This window comes from Octopus sinensis, linkage group LG13, assembly GCF_006345805.1.
Source record: "Octopus sinensis linkage group LG13, ASM634580v1, whole genome shotgun sequence".
NCBI lineage: Eukaryota > Metazoa > Mollusca > Cephalopoda > Octopoda > Octopodidae > Octopus > Octopus sinensis.
The window spans coordinates 55,574,881-55,587,313 of record NC_043009.1 but is presented as its reverse complement, the minus strand read 5'-3'; the positions used below and the strand labels follow the sequence as shown (position 1 = coordinate 55,587,313).

Below are 12,433 nucleotides of genomic sequence, written 5' to 3'. Positions count from 1 at the left end.
CATTCAACAGGCTTTGTTGCTAATGAAAAACTGAGTGGATAATAAATGCATGAATTTTCATTTCAGGGTAAGAAACTGCCACCCCTCTCTACAGACAATGATGGAGTCAGCGATGAAGATGAAGCTGAAGAAATGGAGGAAGAGAAGAAGAAAGCTGAGGCCTCTAGAGAAGGCATTGAAATGCCAAAAGAGAAGATTCCAAAGAAGGTGAAGTTAGAGAAATCACTGAGTGAACTCATAGGAATTCGAAGCCAAAGGTTCACTTCTATTGAACATGCTGTAGATAATGGTAAGATCATTACATTATTTTTATCAAGCCATAAGATTAACCATGTGAATAAATAGTTTTCCAGGTAATGTTTAGCTTCAAGTCAACCTTGATTGAGCAGACCTGTCATTAAAGACATTCCGGTTGCAACTATTCCTCATTTCATTCATCAAGGACTATATTGTCGATTTTGTTCTTATTTAAAAAAATCCTAGTGTGTGTGACTAGAGGGAAATTTGACTGCTATTTCTAGTATGTTGATCAACCCTATAGCAGTTCTTTCATCAGCTTGTATTTTCTCAGAAGATACAGCTCCTTATAATGTCATTTAACCTAGTAGTTGTGTCACAATTTACATGATAGTATCATGCAGAGTTAATATTATGAGGGTGCTGGTCATGGTGTGGCCACTGCAGCAGAGACAAGAGTATTGAGAGTTAATAGGGCAGTGTGTGTGTGTGCGCGAGGGTGGGTTACATGGAGAAGATGGTGGTGGGATAGGAAGTTAATAATGTAGAGTGGGAATTTAACATAGTGGTTGTGGTGTGGGGAATTTATTTAGTGGTGATGGTGTATGTGTTTATGCGGTAGTGGCTGTAGTATGTAGAAGTTTGCATGGTGGTGGTGTATGAAGGGCAACAATGTTATTGGCATGAAAGTACTGTAGAGTGGAAACATTGGTAAACAATGTGTATTAGCCAAAGACTTTTTCTTTATCCCTTTAGCAATTAGATTACTGTCAAATTAGATGCTTATTTATTCACGTTATTTTGAATTAATCACGTGTGATCTTGTAGCTTTGAGATTCAGAAGATCTAATTGTTTGTTTTTGCACTGACATTGTAGAGTAGGAGTGATAGGTTGGATCTGGCCTGTCTGAACATAAAACAAAAAGGATATGAGAAAATTAGCTGTAGTAGATGAGAGAGACGGGGATGAAGTGAGATAGAATGCTGTTTGGCTGTTTGCATTACTCTGTGTGTGTGTTGATACATATGTTTAAGATAGATATGAGTGTGTTTGTACCTTGATATGTGTGTAGATATCTAAGCTCAAGTAAGGCCTAATGTCAAGAAGCAAGGGAGATAATTTGAAAGTGCAATGATTTGTTAATGTTCATTCTCTATTTCTTCTTTATCCTAATCAGAATAGACTTATTAATATTCTCTGATATGTATTAAATATTTTTCACCTAACTTATGAATTATTCCAGTTACTTATTGAATTATCATTGTTTTGTTATGTTTTCATGTTTCTGTATAATAATGGAATAATTTTCTTGAAAATATTGAATATCCGATATTTGATGGGATTTATTGCATAAGTAGAAAGAAGATTGTGGTAGCAACAGGAGATTATCTGGTGCCTTGGGGTGTCTGTGTATTGATGGCAAAAGGCTGTGTGATAGGACATCTAGGATTAAGAGACTTGATGAACTTGAGATCAAACCAATCAAAATGTAGGGCAGGTGTAAATCATCATCATCATCGTTTAACGTCTGCTTTCCATGCTGGCATGGGTTGGACGGTTCAACTGGGGTCTGGGAAGCCAGAAGGCTGCACCAGGCCCAGTCTGATCTGGCAGTGTTTCTACAGCTGGATGCCATTCCTAACGCCAGCCACTCCGTGAGTGTAGTGGGTGCTTTTTACATGCCACCGGCACAGGTGCCAGACAAGGCTGGCAAATGGCCACGATCGGATGGTGCTTTTTATGTGCCACCGGCACGGGGACCAGACGAAGTTGGCAACGGCCACAGTCGGATGGTGCTTTTTACGTGCCCATTTCTAAAAATAAAGTTAATAGACTGCAGTAAAATTATAATCTTATTAACAATAATACTGCTCAAACATATAGACAACTAATAAGTTATAGATGCTTATTTCATTCATACATTGGTGTGTTGAATAGTCAAGTTATTTGTAGGGATTTGAGATGGCTTTCAATTAGATTATTAATCCGATTGGCTTCAGGAAATGGAAAGATAGGATATTGTGAAATTGATGCCTCTCATAAAGGCATCAGTAGAGTAGACAATACTTTGTATTGTGAACTCCTGGAAGGTTGCATAGGCTTGGTTCACTATCAACTTTACCAGTTATACGGTAGTGTCCACCATAAACCTATGAAAATGATTTTAATACCCAATACAACGCCCATTAATTAAATGCTACTCTGAGGTTGACAACCAAAGCAATAGGCGTACATTGAACACAGTTCATCATCAGTAACATTCTCGTCTTTGAGATGGATTTTTTTTTTTTTTTTTTCAAACTGGCTGAGTAATTTAATGAAATTATTTTTTTCCAGGTGATCCTTTCAAAATGACTTCCATTGGAGAGATGAAAATGTGTAACTTATTGGAAGAAAATATAGTTGAAGACAACCGAAAGCTGACCAAAGCAATTATGGTTAGAACATACCCTGCTGGTCTTCGTACCGATTCCAGTAATTATACTCCAGTGATGATGTGGAATGTTGGCTGCCAAGTTGGTAAGTAAATGTTGTTGTTGTGCCACAAATCATCTTTGAGCAAACTTAAAAAGAAAATCATTCGAACAATGGCTACCCTTTCCTTTTCTTTCTCTCCTCTTCCTCCTCCTCCTTTTTTGTCAGACAAAATATGAAGAACTACATTATCTAATGTATCTTTCCTTTTTTAAGACAGTTGAGTGATACAAACATATACCTCCCCTGCTCTACCAGGTTCCACATTGAACACTTTGCTGGACCATTCCTCCCTTGATGGTTATAAACCACTTGGAATTTTCTCCTTGTTCATGGATTCCTTGAAGGCATTGATGACTTACAGGTCCTTGAACTGAATATCAATTGCATTCTTTTATTTAACCAGTCTGGAAAGTAACCGGCCTACAAAAACTTTGAGTGCTGACACTCATTGATTGACTAATTCATTAAAATAAATATCAGTTTCATTACACTCCATAACAATTTCTACTTATTTATTCATTTTGGTATTTGGTCAATAAGTGTTATTTCCTATTTTCTTCTATCTATAAATCAAAGGAAATGACTACTATTCCCTTCAAAATTTGCTTTTGTGACCTGGACATTACTGCTTTGAAACTGGCTCATTTTTCCATCACATTTTATACAGATTCAGCACTGAGTTGCTAAAGCAGAATGATTGTTATAGCAAATATTCTGCTCAATACCACGGATTTGCTTGTCAGTTGCTTGACCTTAACCACTTGAGCATATCCCTTACTGGTTGACAATATGTGCATCTCTGATCATGGACAGGAGTAGTGGGGGAGCATCATAGCCATGTACTGAGAGGGGTTCTTTGGGGGGTTGAATAAATATAACAAAAACAAAGTATAAAGGAAATATTAGCCAATTTACACTCTTTCTAGGGGTAAGCAAATAGGAAATAACAATTGCTACCCAAGGACAAAAATCGTGTTATAGTGTTATTAATGTAGTATCATCTCATACTTTAATTATTCTATTGTGCCTATCTTCTTCTTGCACCATATCAATATCTAAACAGTTGCACCCATTCATCTCCTTCCACTTAAACATGCTTTATTGTACTATCCATAGAATCATATTTAGTTAGTTAGTTAATTTTTGGGCTCAAAAAGCAAAAAGCAAGGCCATGTAGGGGGACATGGAGTTATGTATAGGGTGGGTGTTCATGTAAAGAGTTCAGGCCACTTGTGGTCAAGGGAGACTTTGAACCGAGCGGTCGTCAGCATCATCACCATCTCATCCGGCAGCTTATTCCACAGATCCGCAACCTGGACGGAGAAAGCCCCTCTCCTTCGATTGAGATGAAATTGTTGCAGATAGAGCTTTTCGGAATGACCCCACAGCTGACACTCTGGAGCAGGAGTGAAGAACAGCTCTTTCGAGAGGTTACACTTTCCGCTTATGATGTTGTGAGCAAGAATGAGATCACCACGGCATCGTCGTTTTTCTAGAGAATAAAGGTCGAGCGTCTTCAGCCTTTCTTCATAAGATAAATTCTTGAGACCAAGAACCATGCGGGTAGCCAGCTTCTGGACTCTTTGTACATAACTTAGTAGCACTTGTTTTGCCAAATAATATACATTTAGTACAACTTGTATATAATTTTCACATTCATCTTCCAAACTATTTCCAGTGGCACTCAACTACCAAACAGAAGACACACCTATGCAACTCTTGTTGGGAAAATTCCTGGATAATGGTGGATGTGGATATCTTCTAAAACCAAGCTATTTACTATCAGGTACTGTATAAGAGTAATGCTCAGTGTAATTTAGTGGTTCTCAACCAGGTTCCACATAAGATTTTGCTGTTAAAATTTACATACACTAAATTGGTAATACATTTACAATACTCAAAATATTTTAACAATTTTTTTATGCAATTCCTAATATTTAATTATAAAAATATAATGGAACTTTTTTTAAAAATTGAATTTGAATTCATAACATTAAGACATGAAATGCCACTAAACTTTTTGCCTCGGTTGCTAATGACTGCCAGCTCACCGCCTTATATAATAAAAATAATAATAAATATCAATAATAACCATTTCTACTGTAGGCACACCAAGCTCCAATCCAATCTGGTAATGTTTCAACAGCTGGATGCCCTTCCTAGTGCCAACCACTCCGAGAGTGTAGTGGGAGCTTTTTACGTGTTACCAGTATGGGAGCAGTCAGCTGGCACTGGCATCGACCACACTCGAATGGTACTTTTTACATACCAGCAGCACAGGAGCCAGTCAGGTGGCACTGGCAATGACTACTCTCAAATGGTGCTTTTTACGTGCCACTGGGAGTTTGACAAATAGGCACCAGAAGGGACAATTTATTGTGTCTGCAACAGTATATGACTGGTATTTTATTTTATCAGTCCCAGGGGAGATGAAAGATAAAGTCTGTGCTTGTGGGACTTGAACATAGGACATGTTTTTTCCAGTATTCACCTTAGTTCTCAATATTTTATATCATTTCCCAATATTGTGCATTATTCAATATTTTATAATATTCCAATATTCTACACTATTCATTTTCATTTGCACCAGGTAAACCTGAAGTAGAACCATCCCAACCTAAATTATTAGCCATAAAGGTAAGAGGCGTTAAAATTTTTTACAAGCAAGTCTATGAGTGTGTATGTGCATATATGTATGTATGTATGCATGCATATTTCTAACATGATACAAGGCATATTTCTTCATTACTCATTTTCTCTCTTTCCTCTACACTACTACTCTCTTCTTACTAACTTTCTGAAGAAGAGCTTCCGCTCAAAACATCGACACTTTCACTTTCTCAGCTTTTCATTCAGTATTGAACTAATAATTTCACTTTGTCTTCTGTTCTGTTACTTACGGCATTAATTTCAAACCTGTGTGTATGTGTAGGCACTGTATGAACAAATGATTAATAAGTTTGCTTGATAACCCCAAGATCTCAGGTTTGATTCCTCTGTGTGGCAGTTTAGGCAATTGTAATTTCCTGTAGTTTTGGGTGAACCCATAAATGAAATTGGGGAGACACAAACTGTATAAAAGCCTGTTGGAAGAATTGCACTTCTAATTCAAATTTCTTTATATAGAAGAGGGTACCCAAAAGAAACCAGAATTTTGTGGTATTATTTTATTCACTTGGTTTTACATGTTTACACTTTTATTACTTCCAAAGTATCCTCCATTTGAAGCAATGCATTGATCCAGGTGTGTTTTCCACAATTCAAAGCAGTGCTGAAACTCTCGTGAAGTGATACCTTTTGATGCTCCCATCATTTTTTTCTTCGCCTCTTCCACATCTGCAAATTCCTTGGCACCATCTTTTGTCACCAGTGATGACCTTTGAATAAAGGTCTGGATCAACTTCCAACTGTTCTTTCAGTTCATAATTTACATACCGTCATGGAAGATGAAAACTAAAAGAAACCTGTCATGTATCTATATATGAATGTACCCTTTGTCTGGACATCATGTGAGGGTGTTCATTTCCAGCCTTTCTTGAAAAACATGTTTAGGTATGGGGGTGAGGAATATTACCTTGCTTGGAAACAGGTGAGAATTGACTAGAGGAAGGGTTTCCAGCTGTAGAAAATCTATCTCAACAATTTCCATCTGACCCATGTAAGAATGAAAAAGTTGAAGTCAAAGCAATAATGATGATGATGATGATATATATTCAAAGTACTGGGTTGTCCGGAAAGTTCGTGCCGATTTTTAAAGGAAAGAAAAAGGTCAATAGATACTTGCCATTACATTTTTAATCAACCATATATGAACCATTTTGTTGCACAATGCGTCTCCATCTTTCCTTTAACTTGAAAATACCCTCTTCCCAGAATTGAGGTGGTTTCCTGGCAAAGAATTCATCAAGGTATCTTTTTACATCATCCAAAAAATTGAAATTTTTACCATTAAGACTATTCTGCTGAGACCTGAATATGGAAGGTGGGTAGCACATCCTAGCCAAGCTGCAGCAATTTTTGTCTGGTTCCCAAAGCATCAAGTGCCGAAAATGAACTTTCTTATCTTCCATTTTAACGGGTTACAGAATTAACACATGTTATAGGAACATAAATCTTCTTCCACGAAAAGATAGCTTAAACTGCGCTCTAAATGGAGTTGTAGTCAAATTCTATTTTATGGACTCAACCATGTTCTAAAATAAGTCGAAAGGTAAGCTACTATAAATCGGCACAAACTTTCCGGACAACTCACTATTTTTAAAAGACTTGAAAGAGGGAAACTCATTGGCACTTTTATTTCTTCTTAATACTTTTAATTTTAACAAATATAAAATCAAGAGAGGAGAAGGAGAAGCTTAAAATTTCTATTTCTAACTTCAGGTAATCAGTGCCTACCAATTACCAAAGCCATCAGAGAGTTTTAAAGGAGAGGTTATCGATCCCATTGTTAAGATTGAGATTCATGGAATGGATGAAGACAAAGCTGAGAAGAAGACCAGAGTCATCAGGAACAATGGTAAATATTATGTTTTAAAATTTAGCAACTTTACTTACTCTTTCCCAGACTTTAGGAGGTGAATATTTTTGCTTTGCCTCAAAAATCTTAGAATCATCATTTTAAATATCATCACTGCACTTGTTATATTTTTGGCAAAAACTGTCATCAAACCAACCCTAAAACAAGTGCCATGTGGAAGTGCTTTATGTACCAAAAATATTTGGGTAATTTGGGACTGATTTAATAATAATAATAATAATTGTGTACAGTGCTCAGGTGCACTACAACTCATCTAAAGTGTATATATAATCAGGTGTAGTTTCGGCGGATTTCGGAAAGCATGAGGGTCTTGAAGGATGCAGTGTCATGGCAGTCAACATTCATTACTAAGGTCCAAAAATTATTCATAAAAACATTTCTCATCAGGTGAGTTGAGATTAGATATCTTAATTAAAAAACGCTGTTCTGTCAAACTATTTAAATCTATGGATAACCTTCAGTACTTTCCAATATTTTTGGTCGTAATGATGGATGAAAAGGTTTAACCCTTTAGCATTCAGATTACTCTGTCAAATGTAATACTTATTTTAAATATTATTGTAGGTTTCAATCCTAGATGGGATGAAGACTTTGAATTCAGAATCGATCACCCTGACTTATGCATTCTTCGTTTCACTGTCAAGGATTATGACTTAGGAGGAGATGATTTCATTGGTTATTTCACAATTCCATTCAACTGTATGCAAGAAGGTAAGTTATTCAAGCAACAGTTAACCTACGTGTTTGTACTCATTTAAAATATAATGGTAATGAAATAAGGTAATTAATTAAAAAAACAAAACATTCAGATATTTTAAGTTAACCAATTGAAGAGAGTTCTTCCAATTCTAAGCTAACTACCTTTAACCTAAAATGGGCTTTACCACGGGCTTTACCTCCTAAGACAACTATACTTGCATTCCTCACATAGCCAAATCCCACTGCCTCAGAAGCCCTTGTGTGAAAAGTCTGGCTGCATTCGAAAAAATATATATTATGAAACAAAAACACAACATTTATTACACGAATCTGTTACCACCACGACAGTCAACTATTTGACGCCGAACACGAGTTTGATGTTGAATACATGACTGCAAGTATTGCCAGTCTATCTATCTCACTAATTTGTTCACCTCGCCTGCGAGCCATCTAAAGTTAATAATGATTCTGCTAATTCCATGTGTAAACATGTGTTGAATAGAACTCACTGAATAAATCTTAATTAACTGTGTTGTCAATTGTATGCACTTGACATATGCTAACATGTATGCAGCCAGACTTTTCACACAGACGATAGTTGTACAATAAAGACAACAAACTGTAACTCTTGGATGGAATCACTATCCAATACCATAAATCAAAAGCATCATCCTACAATAGCAACACATGCAATACATCCACTTGAAAAGTAGATGACATCACATCATGTATTCTATTGCCTGCAAGTTCTTTTGGCTCTCAAACCAGTCAAGCTTCATGGTCTCTTGCCATGAAGATCTTTAATCTACCACTTCTCAACCATGATAGCATTACAAGGAGTACTCCTACTGATAAACCCATTTATTTATTTGGTCCATTTTGTAAATTCCTCTTTGAGAGAGGGGAATAAACCTTTTACAGTAATCCTGATATTCTACTGCCAGAAATTCAAAACCTTAACCTCAATGAAAACAAATGTTTGCCATGCTATATACCAACGTATTTATCACACACACACACATACACATGATGATTTCACTTAGGCATAGTGATACTAATAATCATTTGTTGCAACTCAATATTCTTAATATGCTTATACTTTAAAAAGCATTCGGTGAGTACAGAGTGCAATGTTAATTAAGGAGTGACAAAAGAATAGGAATTACATAATCACCTTCATTAGCTTACAGCTGTTTCTGCAGTAAGGAGCAGTGCACATGTAACTGAATGCTTGTGCAACATCTTATGGCTTCCTCAGAGCCATTAAAATATATATGAATGGATTTAAAATGATTGAATGCTTAAATATTTCTTACTTACAGGCTACCGACAGTTTAATCTTAACAACAAGAAAAACGAAGTAATTTATAAATCAATGCTGTTACTCCACATTGATATCAAACCTGTATCTTAAAAGGTAAGCTTATTATTAACTACTTTATTATACATTTATTTAATTCATATTGACAAAATTCTATAGCTGGTATCTCTGCTTAAACAAGTCTGTATCGGTGGTAGGTTACAAACTAGTTACTTGATCAATATTCATTGCCATAACTATTTTGTCTTCATAGAATAAAACTTAGAACTTAAGTAATTTTCATAATTTACCTTTATCAATGCATGCATATCATATTTATTTAGGGTAGTACAATATTGGGGTAAAAAAACTTATTTTAAAATTTGTTCATTCTTTTCTTCAGAGGTTAAATTTTCAGTCTTTGATTCTGAAATTGCATAAGTTTTTAAACTGTTAAATTATATTCTTTGTTTTTAATAACGGTCCTTTATCCTCATCTCTAACCATCTACTACTCTCCCTTTATATTCTTATCACATTACCTTCCCCCTCCTGATCCTTTTTTTACTCCTTGAGGATTTGCTCTGACATCCCATCACCACCATCTTATCTCCTTCTTAACTTCTCCCATCCACCCTTATGTAATTCAGGGTAACCGTGCTTTTCTATATAGCATGTCACTTGCTTTTGTCCCTCTGTCATACTTTCACCTCCCAATACCTGGCATAAAACCACCCCTCCTACCTCCCAAATATCCCCCTAAACACACATACACTTAGTTCAGAAGGCTTTTCTTTTTCTTGTTCTCTTCCAGTTTTGCAAGTTACTCACTAGAGCAAGTAGCACTAAAAAAACAAAAAAGCAACCAGTGCACATTGGGAAGTGGTTGGCATTAGGTAGGGTACACAGCTGTAGAAACCACGCAAAAGCAGACATTGGAGCTTGATGCAGCACTGCAGTTTGCTGGATCTTGTCAAACCATCCATCTCGTGCCAGCATGAAAAATAGGCATTAAATGATGACAACGACAATGATGATAAGATAGTGTGGCAGAAATAGTGATGTCTTGCTAAATTCTGTTTTATATGTAATTTCCCTTGCCTTTATGCATTGAGCATAAAGGAAGGACCTCGTTCAATCACATATGACTTTAGGTTTGCACCTAAAAAGTTACCCTCTGAAGCACAAGTCTGGGCAATGTTTTATGGAAGACCAGCAGTCACCCAGGCATACCAGTCTCCCCTCTCCATGCCACCAATGTTATCCAAGGGAAAGGCAAAGGCCAATACAGCTTGGCACCAGTGATGTTGCAACTCATTTCTACAGCTGAGTGAACTAGAGCAATATGAAATAAAGTGTCTTGCTCAAGAACACACCACACAGCCCAGTTTAGGAATCAAACTCACTACCTCATGATTGTGAGATTGACGCTCTAACTAGTGAACCATGTGCCCTCACTGAGCATATTGAGCATAAATCCCCTACTTAAACAGAATAGGATAAGAACCAGGAATGTCTTCAGATCAATTAAATTGGCTACACATCCTCTCTATAATTTTGCACTCTTATAACTAAATTTTATATATTGCAGGGTAAATTCAAGTAATTTTGCAATTTATCTTTGATATTTTCACTCATTTCAGGTTAAGGTTCAACAAGAACTGAAATGTCTACGACAAGCCCATCATTTGAAAGTTGGAAACATAACAGAAAGCGCTTTTGTACAAATATTAACATATTTTATGCCTTTTGACATGGTTTTGGTTTATATCTGTCAAATAACTCAACAAAAATCTCCCTAAAGACATTTCATTTTACTCGCATTTTTTATTAAAGACTTTTTTAAAATTTTGACTTTCGTTTCTTTTATTCATGTACACAATTCTTACTTGTAAGAGCACCCCAAATGTTTGGTTTATTTCTTTAAACAGAGTATGATAAAATTGTAAATTTGCTTTTTTTTTCTTTTTCGGTTGTATGTTTTAAGATATTGACCAAGAATAATTTACAGCTCAATTTTGTAAATAAAACATCTTTAAATATTCAGATGATGAAACTTATTTGTTTTTTTTGTGTGTGTGAGGCATTCCTCTGTGTGTGTGTTTGTGTGTGTGTGAAGATGCAGAATATATTTTGTTTACTTTCCATATTATTAGCACCAAGTTTTAAAATACATTACCAAGTGTGGCCATGTGGTAAGAAGTTTGCTTCCCAACCACATGGTTCCAGGTTCAGTCCCACAGCATGGTACCTTGGGCAAGTGTCTTCTGCTGTAGCTTCAGGCTGGCCAAAGCCTTGTGAGCGGATTTGGTAGATGGAAACTGAAAGAAGCCTGTTTCTGAGTGTGTGTATATCTATACATATAAATTTGACATAGGCAATTCTTTCTTGTCTTGGTATTCATGGTCAAACGCCTGGGTAGAATTGCACAGAAAATTACACTGTGTAGATTGATCAGGTGGTGTTGCTGGGCTTTGTATTTTTTCATAGCTCCCATGGTTACCGAGATAATCTACTATAATAATACTTTTGTGTTTATGAATGAGAAAGGAAGGGATGATAGATGAATAAGGAAGGAAAGGATGATGTCATATTTTCTCATAGCTCCCATGGTTACCAAGATACTCTACTATAATAATACTCTTGTGTTTATGAATGAGAAAGGAAGGGTTGATGTCATACTTGGTAGGGGGATGATGAAAATTGTACGCTGAAAAAAAAAATCAAACAGCATTTCAACTCTGTGTGAATATATGTGTATGTAAAACGGGGGTATGTGAATGTGTGTGTGTTTGTGCATGTGCACGTGCAATGGAAGTGAGATGGTTCATCTTTGTTCGCTTAGTATTTGGGTTTACTTTTTGATTTGGTTGAATCTTGGTTGAGTTTTTTTTTGTTGGTCAGTTACTTTTAGCGTTTTGACAGAAGAAAGTAATTCTAAAATTGTCTTTTAACATGAGCATTCCCAAACAAGTCAAATGCTTACACAGAGCAAGTTTTACAGCCACATCATCCAAACTGACTGGGTGAAACCAAACTTAGCTGCTAGTATATATATTGTGTGTGTGTGTATTTATGTGTTTGTGTTTGTGCCCCCACTATCACGTGACAACTGCTGGTGGTGTGTTTATGTCCCTGTAGCTTAGTGATTTGGCAAAACACTCTGATAGAATAAGTACTAG

The 12,433-nt window shown here is 36.2% G+C and overlaps 1 protein-coding gene across 4 annotated transcripts in view; it reads left to right on the top strand.

Moving 5' to 3' along the window:
• Window positions 1–11,102, top strand: part of LOC115218529 (1-phosphatidylinositol 4,5-bisphosphate phosphodiesterase delta-1) — a 154,740-nt gene extending 143,638 nt beyond the window's left edge. For all 4 annotated transcript variants that reach the window (XM_029788399.2, XM_029788398.2, XM_029788400.2 and 1 more), the window contains 8 exons: window positions 67–289; window positions 2,576–2,758; window positions 4,395–4,502; window positions 5,307–5,353; window positions 7,097–7,232; window positions 7,818–7,964; window positions 9,275–9,369; window positions 10,895–11,102. In XM_029788399.2, coding sequence (XP_029644259.1) covers window positions 67–289; window positions 2,576–2,758; window positions 4,395–4,502; window positions 5,307–5,353; window positions 7,097–7,232; window positions 7,818–7,964; window positions 9,275–9,366 — 936 coding nt within the window. In that variant the 3' untranslated portion in view covers window positions 9,367–9,369; window positions 10,895–11,102. The remainder of the gene's footprint in view (window positions 1–66; window positions 290–2,575; window positions 2,759–4,394; window positions 4,503–5,306; window positions 5,354–7,096; window positions 7,233–7,817; window positions 7,965–9,274; window positions 9,370–10,894) is intronic.
• The last annotated feature ends 1,331 nt before the right edge of the window (window positions 11,103–12,433 follow it).